This window comes from Carcharodon carcharias, chromosome 10 (assembly GCF_017639515.1).
Source record: "Carcharodon carcharias isolate sCarCar2 chromosome 10, sCarCar2.pri, whole genome shotgun sequence".
Classification (NCBI taxonomy): Eukaryota; Metazoa; Chordata; class Chondrichthyes; order Lamniformes; family Lamnidae; genus Carcharodon; species Carcharodon carcharias.
The window spans coordinates 162786284-162806606 of record NC_054476.1 but is presented as its reverse complement, the minus strand read 5'-3'; the positions used below and the strand labels follow the sequence as shown (position 1 = coordinate 162806606).

Below are 20323 nucleotides of genomic sequence, written 5' to 3'. Positions count from 1 at the left end.
ATCTGGTATTAAATAGCATAACAAATTTATATTTATATATATATTTTTTTAAATCATCATGCCTCAGCTTCTTACCAGTGCCTGATGAGAGGCTTGATCTATGGCAGCTACAGAAAAAGAAGAACTGGACTCTACATCATCTAATTCAAGCTCTATGTTTTCCTAGAGAGGATAGAGGACATATTAGTAGGCTTAACTCTGATTACAGTTACAACTTTAGACAACCATCAGTTGATTAGTATAGATTTATTGTATAGTAAGATAAGAAGAATAAAGTAATTGTGTTCAAAGTTCTAATCTACTAAATTTTAGAGATTACAGAGGTTACCACGTTATTTTAAATCAAAGAAATGCTCCAGACTACTTGACTGCCTCAACATAATAAGAGCTTTGAATGCAAATTCATCAATCTTACCAGATGAAAATGTACGGTTTATTATTTATTGATCACAGTCCATTATAATAGTTAGCTCTGCTTAATTTTATGGGTTCTGTGGCAAACAGAATACCTCCTTGTATCGATCAAGCTCTTTCAAAAACGTTCGCTCATAGAAGAGCATCTGTAGACGTTCCTGTGCGTAATTGTGGCAGAGTTCCTCATAAGTTGCAGCTCTGTTATGTGATGTGTTCTTTGGATTCTGAAATCCAGGGGTGTCCACTATCATTATTGAACAAAGTGAATTCTGAGTGGATTTAAGAGCCCTAGTATGAATTAAGAGTAACGTCAGAAAAAGCAAACCTCGTTCATATAATTTTGTACATTTCTTGGCTTTATGTATTTGAACAGCTTTAGTATTGGACAACAGAAACTTTGCACTTGTAGATTTTTTCAGCAGTCTGATTAGAAGCTCTTTAACATGACAGGCTTCTATACATGTCGAACACATAGTTGATGAAAAAATGGTGACTTGCATAACAATTAAATCAGAACTAAATCTGTACTCATCAGAACTGAACACATATGACACTGCCTTTGCATTCAAAAAAAGCTGTGGTCAGGATTTTCCCCTTGATGATTTGGGGGCGGGGCCCGGTCGCCAAGGGGAAAGTGACGCAGGATGACGTCGGGAGGAATCACTGACATCATCCCGATCCCTTTAAATTTTTAGGAAGGGGAGCGGACAGCATAATCAGCTGTCCGCCCGCCGACCTGTCAACGGCCAACTGAGGCCATTGACAGGCCATTTAAAGTAATTAAAGACCTGCCCATCCAAGCTTAAGGCTGGCAGGCAGGCCAGGAGCCCCAGCGGGCTCCAGATTATTGATGAAACTTCATCCACTGGCGGGATGAAGTGTCATGTCCGTATTGAAAACAAGTGTTACATTGTCACATGAGGGAGACATGTTAATAATTTTTTAATGTTCTTGACACTATCAGTATTCTCCCTGAGACAGGACTTTGCCTAGGGAGAAGTGTGCTCTTTCGCGTGCATGAGTGATAGAGTGCACTTTGACAGCTGGAGATTCCCTCCCCCCCACCTCCCACCCAGCCGCACAGAAAGCGCATAGCCCCGTTTTAGTGGCGGGGATCGGCTGCCCGCCCGCCGCCAAGCCGGTGCGGCCCGCCCGCCATCCAAGGGCAAGATTCTGCCCTGTGTTTATTTCAAAAACTATCGCTAATGAAGCATTTGTGTATAGTCCTTTTTGCTTTTGTAATTTTACCTTTACACGCTGCAATTATACTGAGCCTTTAAACTTAGTAAAACATCTCAAAGTGCTTTGTATAGGTGTAAGCAGAAAAACAAATGAACGCTGAAATAAAAAAGTTGATATAGGAGGGGTAGACAGATCAGATCCGATCAGAAGTGTGTTTTAAGGAAGGTCTTAAAGAAGAAAATGGAGGAGCAGAAGCTGCAGGGCTTAGACAGAGAATTTCAGAGCATGGGGTCCAGGCAGCTAAATGCATTGTGCCAAAGGTGAGGTGTAAGGGAAGTAAACTGAACAAGAGGCCAAAATTAGAGGAAGGATTCAAAAGAGAGGTTGTGAGGCTGGTGCAGTTACAGAGATCAAATTTTGTAACTTCTTACAAGAGCTTGTAAATATTATCCAATAAGTGTGCAGATTCTAAATGAAACAAATGAAATTAACACTCCAAGGGTTAAACAATTATGAATTGTAAGAATTTTAGAAATGTCTATTTAGTACTCATTTATTTTCAGTTACAAAAACATTAGATGCAAATCGAACTAAAAATGAAGATTCACCTATTAATGAGTGAGATTAGCAGCATGAACAGCTCTCCATATAAACCAGATGCCATTCCTTCCAGACATTCTATTGCTGTTATCCTAGGGCCTATTAAAACATACATATAATGAAATTATAATAGTTACACTGGTTCATGCACAGTCTTGTACCTTTTTTAAAAAAAAATACAAGTATATCATAACGTCTCGACAACAGTTACAACACGTAAAATGTATACCAAATAGATCAATTTGGTACTTTACATAGTTCTAACCATACTAATGTACTGTCTTAGGTGTTTCAGAAAATATTATATTTCCAACATTATAATGAAAGTCATCAGGAAAAGAAATAACAAAAAACAAATTAATTTAGACAAACACATACACAGACAAATTTGGTTTTAACTATCACTGTGCGTACTGATAATTTCCTTTTGATGGTTAACCTCACCTTACCAAACTTGTAATCCATATGCATCTAAGTAATTATATCCATTCATAAATCATTGGGGTTCAGTTGTATTCAAGAATGTCCAGTGTGTAAATCTACTGAATGAAATCTATGATTGTGGCAGCTTGGTGAGCAATTTCAGAGACATGCATCATTAACTAATTCTACAAACATAGCTTTACAGTACTGAATGACAAGAAAGCAGCTGATAACCTTACACTATCCCTAAGAAGTTGCATTTATGTGTCTTTAACAAAGGAAAATGTCACAAAATGTTTCACAGAAACATTATCAGACAAAAATTGCCACTGAGGGGTGACTGAAAGCTTTGTCAAAGAGGTAGATTTTAAGGAGTGCCTTAAATGAAGAAAATTAGGTGGAGATGCAGGGAGATTTGGGGAGGCAATACTGGGGAGAATGTCCCAAAGCAGTTTACAGTCAATTAAATGCTTCTTTTAAATGTAGTCACTGCTGTAATGTAGGGAAAGCAGCTGCCAATTCATGCACAGAAAAGGCCTAAAAACAGCAATGCGATAATGATCAGATATGTTTTGGGCGTTGTTGAGGGATAAATATTGGCCAAACCATCAGGGAGGAACACCTGTTCTTCAAAATAATTCCATGGGTTATTTTATGTCCACCTGAGATGTAAGGTTTGATGTCTTATTTGAGAAATGGTACTTTCGACAGTGCGACACTCCCTCACTTCAGTACCATACTAGAGTGTCAAGTGGGTTCAAGTCTCTGGAGTGGGACTTTAAGCCTGAACGTCTGACTCAGAGGCAAATGTGCTACCACTGATCCTCAGCTGACAGTTTAGCATGGGTTTGGATATGGGCAGCAGAACTGAAGTTAGTGCAGAGTGATGGAAGGCCAGCCAGGACAGCACTGGAACTGTTGACTCAAGGGGCAGGATTTTCTGGTCCCACCAGCAGCAGGCATCGTTGGGGGTCAGATGGGAAAAAGTTGTGGCCACTCTCCAAGCTTTTCTGTCCCGCCTGCAATGAAGTGGCTGCTAGCGGGATCGGAAAAGCCTGGCCAAGATATCTAAAATCACTGGTTGAAGCAGAGGTGGAAATGGGCAAAGTTATGGAGGCGCAAGTATGATGGAGAGCTAACAGGAGCCAGAAGCTCAACTCTGGATCAGACAGGACACTAAGGTTGTGAATAGTCTGGTATAGCCCAAGGATTGAAATTGGTGACGAGGGAATGGAGTTTGTGGTGGGAAATGGTGACAGGAGTTTCAATGTTCCCAATGTTTAACTGAAAGAAATTGCAGCTCATCCAGGACTAGATACCAGACAAGCGGATTGACAACACAGGCAGTGCAAGGGTCAAACAAAGTGATGAGAAGATGGAACCGGGCGTTGTTAGAGTACAAGTGGAGCCTAGTGCCATTTCTTTGAATGATGGTGCCGAGGAGCAGCACATAACTAAGGAATAGAAGGGGGCCAAGGATAGATTCTCGGGTAATTCCAGAAATGAGAATATGGGGACTGGATTCTGGTCTCTTGCAGAACCCTCAGGAACAATGTGGTCAAATTTAACATGCAGGGATGCTGAAATTGGTGGAAATATAAACATAATATAAATGTCTTAAGAATGGATTCCAAAAATGACAAATTTTGGATGAATATTTAATATTAATATATATGTTAGCTTGGCTGACTTGGTAGACCTGTCACCCAAGTTTAAAAATGTAGCTTTAAGTTTCACTCTAGACTTTGAGAACAATATATATTCATACAGTATTTTTAAAGTAATACAATGCCCCAAGGCACTTCACAGGAACACTATAAAACAAAATAAGACATCGAGCCACGTAAAGGAGATGTTAGGTTAAATGACCAAGAGCTTGGTCAAACAGGTAGGTTTTAAGGAATACCTTAAAGGTGGAAAATGGGGCAGACAAGGAGAGGAGGTGTAAGGAAGGGAATTACGGAGCCTAGGCAATGTAAGGTGCAGCTACCAATGGTGGAGCAATTGAAATTGAGGGCACTCAAGAGGCCAGAATTAGAGCAGCACAGATATCTCGGAGGGTTGTAGGGGATTACGGAGAAGGGGAGGGATGAGACCATGAAGTGAGTTGAAAACAAAGATGGGAATTTTAAAATCAATGTATTGCCTTACTGAGAATCAAAACAGGTCAGCAAGCACAGGGTTGATTGATTAACAGGATTTGGTGCAAGTTAAGACATGGGTTTTGGATGACCTCAGGTTTATGGAGGATAGAACATGGGAGACCAACCAGGAGTGTGTTGGAATAGTCAAGTATACAGGATAACAAAAGCATGAATGAGGGTTTCAGCAACAGATGAGCTGAGACAGGGCTGAAGTTGGGCAATATTACTGAGGTGGAGTCTTAGTGATGGCTCGAACATGCGGTTGGAAGTTGTCAGGAAAAGAAATGGAGTCAATAGCTAGGTGCTATGAATGCTGGACTTTATGAGACGGTTATGTTTTAAAATGTCTCCTTTAACTTAAGGTGAACCAGGACATTCTGAAAAGGGGATGGTGAGGTCACTTTCAATCTGACTCAGGCCTGTGTGGTCTGGCCACCATGGCCGGGGGGAGGGGAAGCCAAATAAAAACTTATTGAAATCAACTGCCTCTTCACACCTGTAAACAGTAAATCACCGTAAGGGACAAATGCCTTTGTGAGACAGCAGCAGAGAGACACAAGACAGATATTGCTGTGTGGAGACACAAGGCAGATATTGCTGTGTGGAGAAGGATGTTTGTAAGAATTCATTTTCTAATCAAAAAGAAGGGAACTGAGCAGGTGGAACTTTTGGGAATTTGTGGAACAAAGAAATGCCAAGGTGCGCTTTGCTGGTGGAAGTTGAATCTGGAGCACTCAGGCTTAGTAGAATGACTTTCGAAGGACACTAAGTGTTGACCTAGTAAGGCAAGGAGAAGTGAGCCTGCTGAAGAGCTAGTAGTAACATCTGACTTGTTCTTGTAATGCTACACATCTGCCAGAAGTGCAAAGAACAATGCAAAGGGTTGTAAGATGTATCTTGATTGTGTTAATTAGTTGGTTCATGTGGAAGTACCTTAAAGTTTGGTGTATTAGTTGACTGTTAATTAACGTTTGACCTATTTGATTTTAGTTCATTTGTTACAGTACAAGTCTTAAAACATGAAATCTTGTTCTTATTACTGGGTGTTTCCATTGGTCATTTGGGAAATTGATAGTTATCAGTCTCTATGGGAATCATAAAATAGGGAAGAGTTTGAAGCAGGGGTTGAAAATAATGGCTTCAGTCTTTGCAATATTTAACTGGAGGAAGTTTCTGCTCATCCAGAATTGAATGTCGGATAAGCGGTCTTGTAAATTAGCAACTGCAGAGAAGCTGAGAGAAGTGGTGATGAGGTAGAGCTGGGTGCCATCAGTGCACAAGTGAAAACTAGCTGTGCTTTTGGAGATTTCGCTGAGGGGCAACATGTAGATGAGAAATAAGAGGGGCCAAAGATAGATCATTGGAGGTAACTGTGCAGGAAAAGGAAGAAAAGCAATTGCAAATGACACACTGAATGGATACAATTAGCTATATAAAAACGGAACCAGATAAAAGCAGTTCCATCCAGCTAGATGACAGTGGAGAGGCACTGGAGGTGGATGGTGTGGTCACCATGTCAAAGTCTGCAGATAGGTTGAGAAGGATGAGGAGGGAAAGCTTACCTTTGTCACAGTCATGTAGGGTGTCATTTGTGACTTTGATGAGCTGTTTTTATATTATGGCAGAAAAATTCAAACATGGGAGTTCCAGGAAAGGTGAGCATGGATTCGAGACACAACAGCACATTGGAGAGGAAAGGGAGGTTGAAGACAGGATGATAGATTGCAAGGAGAGTAAGATGAGTTTTTTTTTGAGGATACGGGTGAAGACGATAGATTTAACAGAGAAAGGGACAACATCTAAAGAGAAAGAACTGTTAACAATAATATTGGCTAAAATGGGAACTAGGAGGGAAAGTTACGTGGTCAGCAATTTGGGGGAATTGGGTTGAGGGAGCAGAGATAAGTCTGCATGGATAAGATGTACTCAGAGGGCATGAAGGGAGAAAGAGGAAAAATTTAAGATGGGAGTGCAGGGCTAGGGCAGGGGGGCATTTTAGAGAAAATATGGCCCAGTGGGCTAGTGGATCATCTACATGCTGCTCCTCAGTGACATAACCGAAAGTACAGCGCTAGTTTTCACTTGTGCACTGATGACACCAAGCTCTACCTCATCACTGTCTCTCTCCACTTCTCCACCGTTGCTAATTTACAGGACTGCTTATCTAACATTCAGTATTGGATGAGCAGAAACGTCCTCCAATTAAATATTGCTAAGGCTGAAGCCTTTGTTTTCAGTCTCCACTCCAAACTCTTCCCCATTTTGTGATCCCCATAGAGATCAATAACGATGAATTTCCCCAAGGACCAATGGAAATAACTGGAAATAAGGACAAGATTTCATGTTTTAAGGCTTTTACTGTAACAACAAGCTAAAACCAACATAGGTCAATCATTAATTATCAGTCAACAAACACACCAAACTAAGGAAGGACATAGCAGAGGCAACTGATTGGATGGTCTCAATCTCAGTGACAAAGAAATTCATGATCTTCTCACACTTATTGTTGGAGGTGAGAGTAATAGGGGCAAGGGAAAGGTCATAAAAAAGACAGTTTGCAGGTAGAGAGAAAAAAAGGGGTTATCTCTGCATTCCAGGATGATCCTGGAATAATGAACAGTTTTAGCAGATAAAAGAGGGGCCAGATAGTATTTTACGTGGCCCAACCAGATTTGGTGATGGATGGCAAAACCAGTTGTCTGCCATACACTTTCAAGTCTGCGTCCCTTGGACTTAAAGGAGCAGAGATGATGGCTGTAACACAGGAATGGCTAAGGTGAGGGAGAGTAATGGTTTTGTTGGGGACCAGGGCCTCAAGGTCAGAACGGAGGATGGGGTTGAGCAAGTAGTATTTACTTTGATAAATCACCTAGGCTAACAATTCATGCAGTATTAAAGGTACTGAATTGTCAGAGGTGCCAGCTTCCAGCTGAGTGAGTAAACCAAGTCGATGCCTGGGTAAATATCGATGGAACATATCAGGACATTAGTTGCAACGTATCAAAAAATTCTACTGGTAACCTGGCCAACATTGCTCCCTTAACCTCCGCCACCAAAATTAGATTATTTGTTATTTTTGAGACTTTGCTTTATTCAAATTGGCTGCAGCGTTTACATAACATTGCGGCAACAAATATAATCAGTTGATTGTAAAGCACTTTAGGATGTCTGTATACTTGTAAATTACTTATTTTACCTTTATTTATGTTCAAGCTTCAAGTGGCACAGTCAAATATAAATGTGTGCTTCTATGTGGCAATATTGCACTGACCAAACTTGAATATACCCAAATCAATCACTTTAACCAAATTTTATTGCGTATGTTTATTAAATAATAGGTGCATAATACTCTCATTTAAATATTAGAACATTTCCTGAAGCTATCTAATAAATCATTTTTAAAACTAGCAGCATTGGTCAAAGTTGTTAGGGTTTTACCTGATCCATCTCCCTGTCCACATTCATCTGGCCCTTGCCGGAAGGAAGTTGATCTCTGGAGTGTACCCTTTGGCTGATGCTTAAAGAGTGCAGAGGACAATTCTTCTAAATTGCAACCTAACAGATAGGCTGCTTTCTGGCCCCATTCATGTCTGGCAAACTGTCTCCTCCCAGCTTTAATAATAAAGATCAGTTTAGTGACTATGTTCAAATCACTACAATGTAAACAAAACATACATTCAATATGGGGAAAAAAACTAAACTGAAGAAAGTAGCAAAATGGACAACATTACAACAGCACCACACTAGTGAGCTGTTAACTAGAAAACAGTCATTAATGCTAAGGCTTGCATTCACGCTTCAAGTCAGGGCATTTGTTCGAAATATATTATAGTGGGAGGGAAATGCAACCGACTGGGGTCCCTTTCCATATCATTTTAGGTCAATTCAGACCGATAAGTACTTAACTGTATTACACAGAAAAGGCTACGGCCATGATTTTCCAACCCCGCCGTGGCAGGAGATTCGGGGGCCCAGCCAGAAGTTGGGTCCCAGCAGCAGGCGAGGCTGGAAGACCCCACCCTACATTGTTCAAGGTTGAGAAGAAAAACTAACAGAATTCTACTCCAATTTCGTACACCCTAATTTGAAACTGTACTATACAGAAACAGGTTTAAACAGCAAGAGTTATGACAATGCATGTTTCCGATGGAAAAAAAACACACGCATATCCAGAGATATGTGGAAAACTCTTCAGGTGCATAAATTCAGCACTTAAAAGAATAAGACACTAAAGTAAAAGTTAGTAACATTTTGTTTTTGAGAGAGGAGGAACATCTGTTGGAAGAAGTGAGGACTGTTTACTTAAGGCTACTCTTATAAATATCCCTCAGGTAAATCTCATTAAAACTATGTCACAAGATTATTTCTATAAATTAACCCTTAATGTTATCCAAGTAAATCTTTTCTTCCGAGCTTATAACACTATCTCCTAAAACATCAGCCTCTTGTTTTGAGACAAGTTGAAGTTTTGGTTCCGCAAGTTGGATTTGTTAGCATTTTTGTGCCTTCATAACAGCAGACAGCACTTCTCATAAACTAATACACTCACTCAGTTTTAAATAGAGCAAGAACAAAAGGTTACATTGCAGTTGTTGCAGCAAACCAGGTCATATACTGAACATGAACACTCCCTTTAAGTTGCAATGAAGCTCGGCATATGCATTTCTGGACACAAGCTGGCTGGGCAGCTAACCTTATTAATATTAGGATAGAGAAGCTGGGAGTTCACTTTCTCAAAAAAAAATTCCATAAAAAGTTTAAAAGTTCGTGAATGTAGAAAACAGCTTTGTACTACGCTAGACTCTTCACAAGATAAACGTACATGGCAAAAGCCATTCAGCTCATTTTGGCTCATCCATCCAGAACAACCCCAAGGAGTGCACTCCCCCATCACAACAACCAATAATACTTTTCAAATGATTCCAACAGTTTTGCTTCCACTACTTCATTCTATGCTTTGATTACTCATTATGCAAAGAATTTCTTGACATCAAACCCAAACTTCCCTTTTACCTGTTGGAACCTTTGTCCACTTGTTTTACTATCAAACTTTAGTTAGAAATTATTTTCTTGATTTACCTCATCAATATTCTTATACAGTGAAGGTTGAATATAGTCGCGAGTTTTCCAGTCTTTTGTTATACTTCAGTTCTTGTGGCTTTTTTTCTTGAATTGCTCCCTTTTGTCTGAATAACCACAACTGGCATTGTATTCTAGATGTGACCTGATTTTCGTTCTACTGCTTTGGCTATATAGCGTTCTTTTACCCAATGATTCCTGCTCCACAGTGGTTGTGTTTGAAGAGCATCAGGTCCAATACTCCAAACTTATCGAAATTCATCCTAAGCTATATCAATACTATTCATTCAGGTCATCTCTCTGTTACGCATAATATGTTTACGCATTACGTACCATGAATTTACTCACTTATATATTTTGTGCAATTCATTTGTAGTATCTATGCCACCTCTTAGCATCAAATAACCTTCCTAGATTGCTATCATCTGTTATGATCTCAGTAGAGACCAGTAACACTTTAGGTATTTTTAAGAATCCGAAACCCCAGGTATTTACTTAAAAAAAATGGAGCCACCAACTTCATTGTTTAAAAGAATTTTACAATACAAAAATCAAAAAACATGAACTATAATAACTACACTATCTTAAATACCTAGTTAAGCTAATGATAATATAAATACAATGAACACAATTACTTATACTCCAAATTAAAGGACTTAACTCACTTTCCTTCTACAACCATTTGACCAGCACCCCAAAACTCTCAAGTCAAATACTTACCAAAACTTGGAAGACTAACTGTTTTAATCTGGGTACTGTCAATGATTCATATATGGACTGAGATTTCTCGGGCCTTCTGTTTACTTCAGCAAGGTGGTCCTTCAAGTCTCCTCCAACTGTCCTAAGGTTGCAAACTCCCTGTGACCCAAGGTGCTACATTGGGTCAGAATTCTCCAGAGTCTAATGCTCTTTAGCTGTTGATCTCTCTCTCCCCTTCCTACCCCTTCAAATTGGCGATAACAGAAATTCAACTCACTGTTAATAACGACCTTCAGTTAACAAGAATTTTAACTGTTTTAGCTAAAATCTAGAATTTCAACTAAGTTCTGCTGAGATATTTCCTTCAATCCAGATTATTCTAAACTCACAAACTAAACTGCTTAAACAGAAAACCACCCCTACAATTTACTCACCCCTTTAATTAACTTCTGGTTGATCCTGCTATTCTATCAGCTATGCAACCTGGTCACACTATCATTAAATGGAACCCAGTTTTTTTTCAAAACTGGAACTCAGATCCTAATTCGTAAAGGGACCACCATCCCACATAAAATATACGTTTTCCCCCAAAAAGCACATGGGCCATCACATTACAATTTAATCATTTTGCACTAAGTTTGTCTGTTCAACTAATAACAGAAGAGGGTCTCAACAAGATGTTACAAGTGTCATAGGGCTATTAATTTATACATTATTGGAAAATATTTTTCTTTTAAAATAGAGGCATAGTCCGTGGATGTGTCATAATTGGATTAAAACCAGTTAGTCTGGGTGCTTTGCTGTGTACTAGTTTTGAGATGTAAGAGAGGTAGAGTGCAATTGCATTTTCTGAATAGAGTATTCAAGGAGTGGAGTGAAATCTGGCACCTAGCGAGCAGAGACCAAGCAATATGTTTATATTGCTAATAAAATTGGTACTATGAAAGGGGTTTTATTGTTAGAAGCTGGTGATACAATGAGAATTCACATTCAATGAACTGTGCTAGGCATAACTTCAGTAGTTTTGCAGGACAGAGGTAATGTAAGATCAAAGCAGCCGTAAGCCTCCGACTGACTCCATAGGAACCAAAGTGAAAGGAACTTCATTTGGAATTCGTAAGGTGAAAATGCTTTGCCTGGTGTCTGCTTAAATATCTATGGGTTGCTGTTGCCTTAATGGAGGTTAGTTTAGGAATTTGTTAAAAGTTGTGATAGTAGTAATTTGCAGCCATGTATATATATTTAACTTGTGTAAATTAATAAAATGTTTCATTTAGTTTAATATTAAATCAAGAACTGGTGGTCTGATTCCTGAATTTAGAGTTACATCTCAAGCACACCATTTAAAAATATAGGTTATGATACTTGTTTAAAGTTCCCCTTTGGGATTTTTAAATAACTCAGCTTTACCAAAAGGCTGTCTCATAACACAAGGCACTCTATTCAGAACTCTTCCTCTTTCTCCACTCAAGATAATTGCTCTAAATAACCCTGCCATTTACTCTTCAGCCAATTTATCACCCATCCTGGGATTTTATTGCTTTGAACTATCCTTCATAAATGTGAAATTATTATTTTTTGAAGTCTAGGCACACTACCTCATGGGAAATGCCAGAATCCATTTAAGACTTCAGTTCCTCATAATAGTAAAGGAGAGTCATCAACAGGGTCTTTCTGTACTGAAATACAAATGGCAAATATTGGACATACTCTGCAGGTCAGGCAATCAGGCAAAACATCTCCTCTCTACAGACGCTAGCCTGCTAGGTCTTTCCAGTATTTGCTGCTTATATTTCAGATTTCCCTCAAATGCAGCATTCTGTCTCTTCTTCTATGAAATTCATGTAGGCTGTTAGATAGGTTATTATCACAATCATCAAGTTTACTTCTGCTAATAAATTTCATTGTTTTATCTTTACTTACTAATATTATTATTTTTGTGCTGCAGCTGGTATGAACTCCTGAAAAGAATCTTAAATCATTTGGTATAATCGCCTCAGATATCTTGTTGGGGCCCCAACTGCTGACTGTATAGTACCATAAAACATTTATACTAATACAAAAGTGGTAGCCCAAGTGCAGTGCAAGGCACTGTTGTTGGCAAAATTTGAAATTAGTTTAATGCACTGCTTTTTTCTTTTGGCAAATTGAATTGAGTATTTGCTAAATAAAGCATCCTATGAACTGACATTACTGTCATCATACAGATTTTCATATTGAAACCATCTTGTCAAGCTCAAAGACACAGGCTTACAAAAACTTTTGCAAAACTAGATTCCTACCACTGCAGTAGGCTGTAGAAATGCTCTTATTTTTTAGGCTACTCACTAATGGATTTTCTTCCATTGTAGCACTTCCTTGGCTATGTTGGAGAAAAATCCATGGCGGAATTAAGTTTTAAAACCTTCATGCAACTGGTTCTACTTCAGTCATGGTTCAACAATTTCACCCAATATCTCTCCCATTACAACACCGAATGACAAATCTCTTTCATTTACATATTGTGTGTTATTAATCAAGTGGAGCGTAGGCCTTGGATCTACATGCATACATCTAATCGTTTATGCCTACCTAAATCACAATGTTGAACTGTTTCGGGAAGGTCCTAAATTTATGAAAGGAGCAAAGCTGTGTTCCTCTCCATTACTTTTCATTGCTTTTCCTCAAATGTAAGCATTTGAGGAAAAGGAATGAAAACATACAAAAGCTTTCCTGGCACAGTATGAGGAGGACACTTAAAGATCCTATGTAATCTTGGCTCATAAACTAGTAGGCTCTCATTTAGAACTGTAGTGAATTTGGCTGATTTTCAGGCTAACTATATGTTTGAAATAACATGGCAGTTAACTGGATATTGGATTCACTGACAGCACAGTATCATACCACAGTGGAATAAAATTTACCACATGATTGGCTCCTACCAAATTCTTAAGCTATTTAGGACACTTTTGCTGCTTCATGAAGGTATCTGATAAACCAGAAGAAAGGTTTATGGATGAGCAACTCATTCCTCTCTGAACTGGGAGAATAAAGATGGTGTTACCAACAATCAAACTGCCATAAAGGGAGCTGATAACTCCTAAAAATGTGTTACATTAGAAGGGATGCAAGTAATGCAGATGGCAGAGGAAAGAACATATACTGATGAAGCAAGTGGGCCATAAAATGGCTGGTGGCATTTAATGTGGTCAAGCATGAAGCTTTTAGGTTGAAGAAAGTTAAACTGGAGTATCTTCCTAATGATGAAAAATTAGCAACTGTACAGGGGTGAAGGGATTTGGGAATTCATGTGCATAAATCATTTAAAGTTAGCATTCAGGTGCTAAAATCTACCAAAAGGGCTAATGGGATGTCGGCCTTTATATCAAGGTGATTGGATTACAAAAGGAAGTTCTGTTTCAGTTGTATAGATCTCTAGTTAGACTCCATCTGAAGTAGTGTTCAGTTTTAGATCCAGAAGATTGAAGGATGATCTGATCCAGATGTTTAAAATATTTTAAGAGAAATCAAAAACAAGGGGAGATAATCTTAACATTAGAACAACCCTTAGGAGGGAAATTGGTAAGCACTTTTTCACTCAGAGTGTAGTAGAAATCTGGAATTCTTTCCCTCAAAAGACCATGAATATTCAAAGAATTGGTGCTTTCAACATTGGAATCAATAGACTTCTGTTGGATAAGCATATCACAGGATTGGCAGTTAAAGCAGCTAACTGGAACTGAACAATACATCAGCATGATCTTCTGCAGTTCAGATGCATTCCAACCTGAATTATCATCTTCGGGAGAGGCAAGTTGGAAATATGGACAATATTTTAAAAATGGGTTGCTCTACTTATCATACACCTTTTTCTGGCAATAGATTACTGGATAAATCACTTGGAAACAGACCATCATTCTAACAGCAACTGGCAATTTGCATTAAATATTTGAAAATCTACATCTACAATAAAATTAAATGAGTATAGGCATTAGTAGGGCTTCACAGAATACATTAGAAGAATGATTGTTAACATTTCAAAATGAAAGGAAATGGAGTAAAAAAAAGCCCAATCACTAGCTCTATGAAGGCCAATGCATGTAGAAAAATGAATATTTTCAAGAAAAATGGCTTTGCAGAGAATATAGACATATATAATGAACATTTTTACCTTCATCACCATCTGTGTTGTAATGGAACAGCATGCAACATGCAAACAAAACAAAGTGTTAGAAGGCAGTTTCACTTTTAATATTCATCAGTTTAAAAAAAACTATAGCACTGTAAAACAAGCAGGATAATGCTTTCTATGGTTCATCACTTAGACCAAGAATCCATGTTCACAGCAATTAGTTCAAATAAGAAAGTACATGTGAGTGTTCATTGAACATAAGACTACGATTTTGGATACATATGTCCCTTAACTTAGAAAGCAAATTTTAATCATATTTATTTGTCAATATTATAAGTTGCTCATTAGACACTTAATTATAGTGTAAATGTTTGTTGGGTGGAACCGTTGCTTGCAACAATTAGTTGGGACACAAGGCACTGGGATAGCCATGTGCTGGTTGAACAATGATGTTATTAAGAGTAATGTCTTTCAACATTCACTGTTGTTAAAAAACAAAGTTGCTTTAAAAATGACAATCAATATAAATTTAACATTAACATTTCAAAATTGTCACATATTTATTCCATTGCAGTTCTAAACACCCAATTTTCATCAAATGTGTAAAAGAAATGATTCATTATTGTATTGCTGCATTGAAACAGTAATTAATACACCAAACTATCAATGCTGAAGTAACCATGCAGTGTAAATGCATTGCCTAGCTCACTGAATGGCTGCCAAAGGAGAGCTCAGTGCAGGAGGGTAAACTTATCTGTTCACAGTTCCAGTGTATATAAATTTTAAAAGTTTTGTAATTGTGGGCAATAAAGTCTCCTGAATATACTGAGAAGGTCTGCTTAGGTCTCTACGTGCTAAGGAAGAAGTTTGACACGGCGTTGGGAGGTAATATCCATATGCTGTCAAGCTGAAGCTGCCACAATGCAGGAGGAGACCATCAACATTTTAGGAATTGTTCTTGTTTGAGAAAGGAGAGAATGAGACCTGAAATATGCTCTCAAGGTTTCTCTATAGTACAGAAATGTAACTGAGAATTACATAAAAACTCTTAAACAACACTGTTGCAGTGCCATCTTGTGGAGTAGTTACAATTAACAAAGGCTGCGTAAAATAAGGCTCAAATTTCAAACAGTAGCTATTTTGATTTAGTGCAATAACTCGAGCTGTACTTTCCTATCCTCCCCTGCTAAAACCAGAAACATATACCACCACATATTTCCATGGCACTCACAAACCTTCAGTACTTTATCCAAATACGCACTCTCCGTCAAACCTAAATAGTAAGTATTGACAGACAGTCTGTCCAGTTCAGCTGATCAATCACAGCTGATCCTTTTCATCCATTTTTCTAACAAAATTAAAGGCATTACATTCTGAAGCATTTAAATAGAACCTGCTGCTAACCTGCTCAGTTTTATTTCTCTCCTCACCTCTATGAGAGGAAATAATTTGTATGCTTTTACCACATGTAGCAAAAGGATAATCAATCTGATTTTTTTCTTGGATAAATTCCCTTTTTTTAAATATAAGAAATACACTCAAACCCCAATCAACTTCAAGTTGAGGTTCTGGAGATTAACTGTATTCAAAGGGATCAAAATAAATTCATTGCCTGGGCAAAGTAAATTTATTGTGCATAAAGACTGTGTAATGTGTTGCAGGAGCCAGGAAATTGTAAAAGAGATTTTAACTTTCGGACTGCTGAATGGAATAACATGCTCCAGCAGCAATGAGGCTGGAGCCAGTTAGAGGCCAGCATCCCATTTAAATAAAATTACAGTTTCCCAAGAACAACCTGCGCTTATACCATGTCTTTAATGGAACAATAAAAATATTTTTCCTTTCAGCTGTAATGAAACCCCAGACTTAACTGCAATTCCAGGCCCTATGGCTCCCGCTCTTCTGGGACTGCCTGCAACCCAGCAGTAGTCATCGCTCCCGGTGGCAATGCTAGAACAAGAGAGCTGTTGGCCAGATGATTGGCTGGCAGCTCTCAAAGGTGGGACTTCCTCTCTGATGGGGCAGAAAACCCACCCCAAGTCAATTAACAGTCCAACAACAGCTATTAAATGGCTGTAAGGTGAGCTGGCAATGTGTAGACGAGTTTGCTCCAGACTTTATTTGGTGGAGGGAGCGAGACCACTGCCCGCCACATAAAATTCAGCTCAATGTTTCATCATTATAACCACACTATTAAACGGCACTTTTGTGGGTCTGCATAGTGAAAATGGTCTTACAAAAATGTTAACATAACCATATTCCAATATCTGCCAAAAATTAAAAATGCTTTTGTCTATTATGGGTAATAAATGATTTAATCTGTTATTCAATCATCTTTAATGCTATTTAATTGATTTAGTCTGCTACTACTGAATGATCAAGAAAACAGCCATATGCTGCAGCTATAAATTTTGTGTGCACAGTTTAGATGCATTACAGTTGCATTAAAACTTTCTGAAAAAAAGTGATTGATAACAACAGGCAAAAATCTTAACTATATCACCAACAGGTGTTTTTGTATAACTACAAAAATAAAAACAAAAAACTGATGATGCTGGAAATCCAAAACAAAAACAGAAATACCTGGAAAAACTCAGCAGGTCTGGCAGCATCAGCGAAGAAGAGCAAAGTTGACGTTTCGAGTCCTCATGACCCTTCAACAGACGAAGGAACTGTGAGAATGGGATGGAGTCCTTACAGGAAGTGGGGTGTGAGGAGCTGTAGTCACGGTAGCTGTGGGAGTTGGTAGGCTTGTAACGGATATTTGTGGACAGTCTATCACCAGAAATTGAGACAGAGAGGTCAAGGAAGGGAAGGGAAGTGTCAGAGATGGACCACGTGAAAATGATGGAGGGGTGGAGATTGGAAGCAAAATTAATAATTTTTTCCAGGTCCCGACGAGAGCATGAAGCAGCACCAAAGTAATCATCGATGTACTGGAGAAAGAGTTGTGGGAGGGGGCTGGAGTAGGACTGGAACAAGGAACCTTCAACATAACCCATAAAGAGACAGGCATAGCTGGGGCCCATGCGGGTACCCATAGCCACACCTTTTATTTGGAGGAATTGAGAGGAGTTTAAGGAGAAATTGTTCACTGTGAGAACAAGTTCAGACAGACGGAGGAGAGTAGTGGTGGATGGGGATTGTTCTGGCCTCTGTTCGAGGAAGAAGCAGAGAGTCCTCAGACCATCCCAGTGGGGGATGGAGGTATAGAGGGATTGGACGTCCAACCTTCAGTCTGTCCGCAAGCATTACCCAGACCTCCCTGTCACTTGCCATTTTAATACTCCACCCTGCTCTCTTGCCCACATGTCTGTCCTTGGTTTGCTGCATTGCTCCAGTGAAGCTCAACACAAACTGGAGGAACAGCACCTCAACTTCCGATTAGGCACTTTACAGCCTTCAGGACTGAATATTGAGTTCAACAATTTTAGATCTTGAACTCCCTCCTCCATCCCCACCCCCTTTCCATTTCTTCCCCCTCCATTTTGTTTTTTCCAATAATTTATATAGATTTTTCTTTTCCCACCTATTTCCATTATTTTTAAATGTATTCCACCCATCGTTTATTTCACCCCACCCCCACTAGAGCTACCTTGCTCGTCCTGCTCTCCACTCTTAATTAGCACATTCTTTTAGATAATATCACCATCTTCAACACCTCTTTATTCTTTTGTCTGTGACATCTTTTGGTTATCTCCACCTATCACTGCATGCTTGTCCCAACAAAGTACACCCCCCCGCCCCGCCTTAAACCAGCTTATATTTCACCCCTTTCCTATTTCTACTTAGTTCTGTTGAAGGGTCATGAGGATTCGAAACGTCAACTTTGCTCTTCTCCGCTGATGCTGCCAGACCTGTTGAGATTTTCCAGATATTTCTGTTTTTCTTTTTATATAACTGTTGTTTTAATTTGTACTTGTTTGAAAAAAATGATTATGGGGAGAAATTGAGTTTGAGGAGACAACAGAGAGATAGACAACAATAGTGCAGTGGATGTAATTTATTTGAATTTTCAAATGGCCTTCATTAAGGTGTCCCATAATAGACCAATGAATAAGGTCAGAGAATATGGAATCAAGGGACAAGTGGCAGAATGGATTGCTACTGGTTTCAGGACAAAAAGCAGAAAGCAGGAATAAATGGTAGTTATTTGAAGTGGCAGGTGGTGGGAAGTGGTGTTCCACAAGGATCAGTGCTGGGATCACTGTTGTTTACAATATACATTAGTGATTTAGACTTTGGAACCAAAAACACAATTTCTAAATTTGAGGATGACACCAAATTGGGCAGAATTGCAACAAATTACAGAAGGACATTAATAAACTTTAAAGAATGGGCAAATAATTAGCAAATGAAGTTAAACACATAACTATGGAGTAGTACATTATGATAGGAAGAATAGGGAGATCGCTTATTACTTGGAAGATGCAAGTCTAGGTGGGGTAGAGGAACAAAGGGATCTTGGAGTACAAATACACCAATCGTTAAAAGTTGCACCACAGGTTAGCAAAAGCAAACCAAGCACTAGACTTCATTTCAAGAAGAATTAAAAAGCAAGGAAGTTATGCTAAACCTGTATCAAATCTTGGCTGGACCACACTATGTGGCATTCAGTTCTGGTCACCATATTATAAAAAGGATATAAAGGCATTAGAGAGGATGCAAAGAAGATTTACAAGGATGACACTAGAAATGCATGGGTAAACGCATCAGGAAAGGATTGAGCTGGTTCTCTTGTCTCTTGAAAAGAGAAGGCTGAAGGGTGACCTAATCTTTAAAATTATGAAAGGTTTTGACAGAGTGGATACAGAGAGAATGGCCAGGGTTTTCCGTACCCATCGGCGTCAGGCGTGTTCGGTGGTGTGAGCGGACAATGTGGTGTGATCAGTTTCACAACAGCGTGAAACCAGTTTACGGTCGTCCGCTCAGCCCGCCCATGCATTTCATGCAATCGTATGTTGGGAACCTCATTGTAATACATCTGCATATCATCATTAGGACGGCCCACCGCTGCATCGTCTGCCCACGTTGGCGGGAAAGCACTCAGACATGTTTCACAATAGCATATAAAAGGCGTGCACTTGGCGGGTTGCACTTTGAGGGCAACTTAGAGGTGAGTACGTTGTAGTGTTGCGCAGCGCTCACCAGGGTCGCCTGTTGGAATTCAAGCTTGAGGTGCGCAGGCGGTGGGGGAGGGCAGCCCTACAGTTGAGGTTACTTGGGGCAAGGGCAGCCCTGCGCTTGAATGTAGCACTCAAGCAGTTGGGGTGGGCAGGTAAGGTGGGCAAGGGAAACGGCCACATGTTAGGGAAACCTTGAATAAAGTGACCGCTCCTCTGCAACTGAGACAGTTCAGGCACAGCCATTGATATGACTGGAGTTGGGCTTCTAGCTTATCTTCCCACTCAAGCAATGCAGAGGCATCAACATGCCACCAAGTGCTCCAAAGCTTTTCACCTCTCAAGCACAGACTGCAGAGTAATGAGTATTTCAGTGGACTGCAGAACAGTTGGACGACTGCACATGTTGTACAATCTCCTTGCTAAAGCTCGCTATGGAGCAGTCATCAGTAGAGGCGCTCACAGCCCCTTGCAACATCAGCATCCCGGTTTGGGCCAGTCTCTCCGATGGTTCAAGCCAACAGTGCTGCCTTGCAGTGCGGGTTAGG

General features: G+C 39.4%; 1 protein-coding gene across 16 annotated transcripts in view; it reads right to left on the bottom strand.

The window, feature by feature from the left end:
* The window catches only part of myo18ab (myosin XVIIIAb), a 272295-nt gene that overhangs the window by 111035 nt on the left and 140937 nt on the right, over nt 1-20323 (bottom strand). For 15 of the 16 annotated variants that reach the window (XM_041198064.1, XM_041198065.1, XM_041198052.1 and 12 more), the window contains 5 exons: nt 14692-14703; nt 8202-8375; nt 2205-2295; nt 510-702; nt 76-162 (listed from right to left, as the gene is read on the bottom strand). In XM_041198064.1, coding sequence (XP_041053998.1) covers nt 76-162; nt 510-702; nt 2205-2295; nt 8202-8375; nt 14692-14703 — 557 coding nt within the window. The remainder of the gene's footprint in view (nt 1-75; nt 163-509; nt 703-2204; nt 2296-8201; nt 8376-14691; nt 14704-20323) is intronic. The other variant, XM_041198049.1, reaches the window with a different exon arrangement.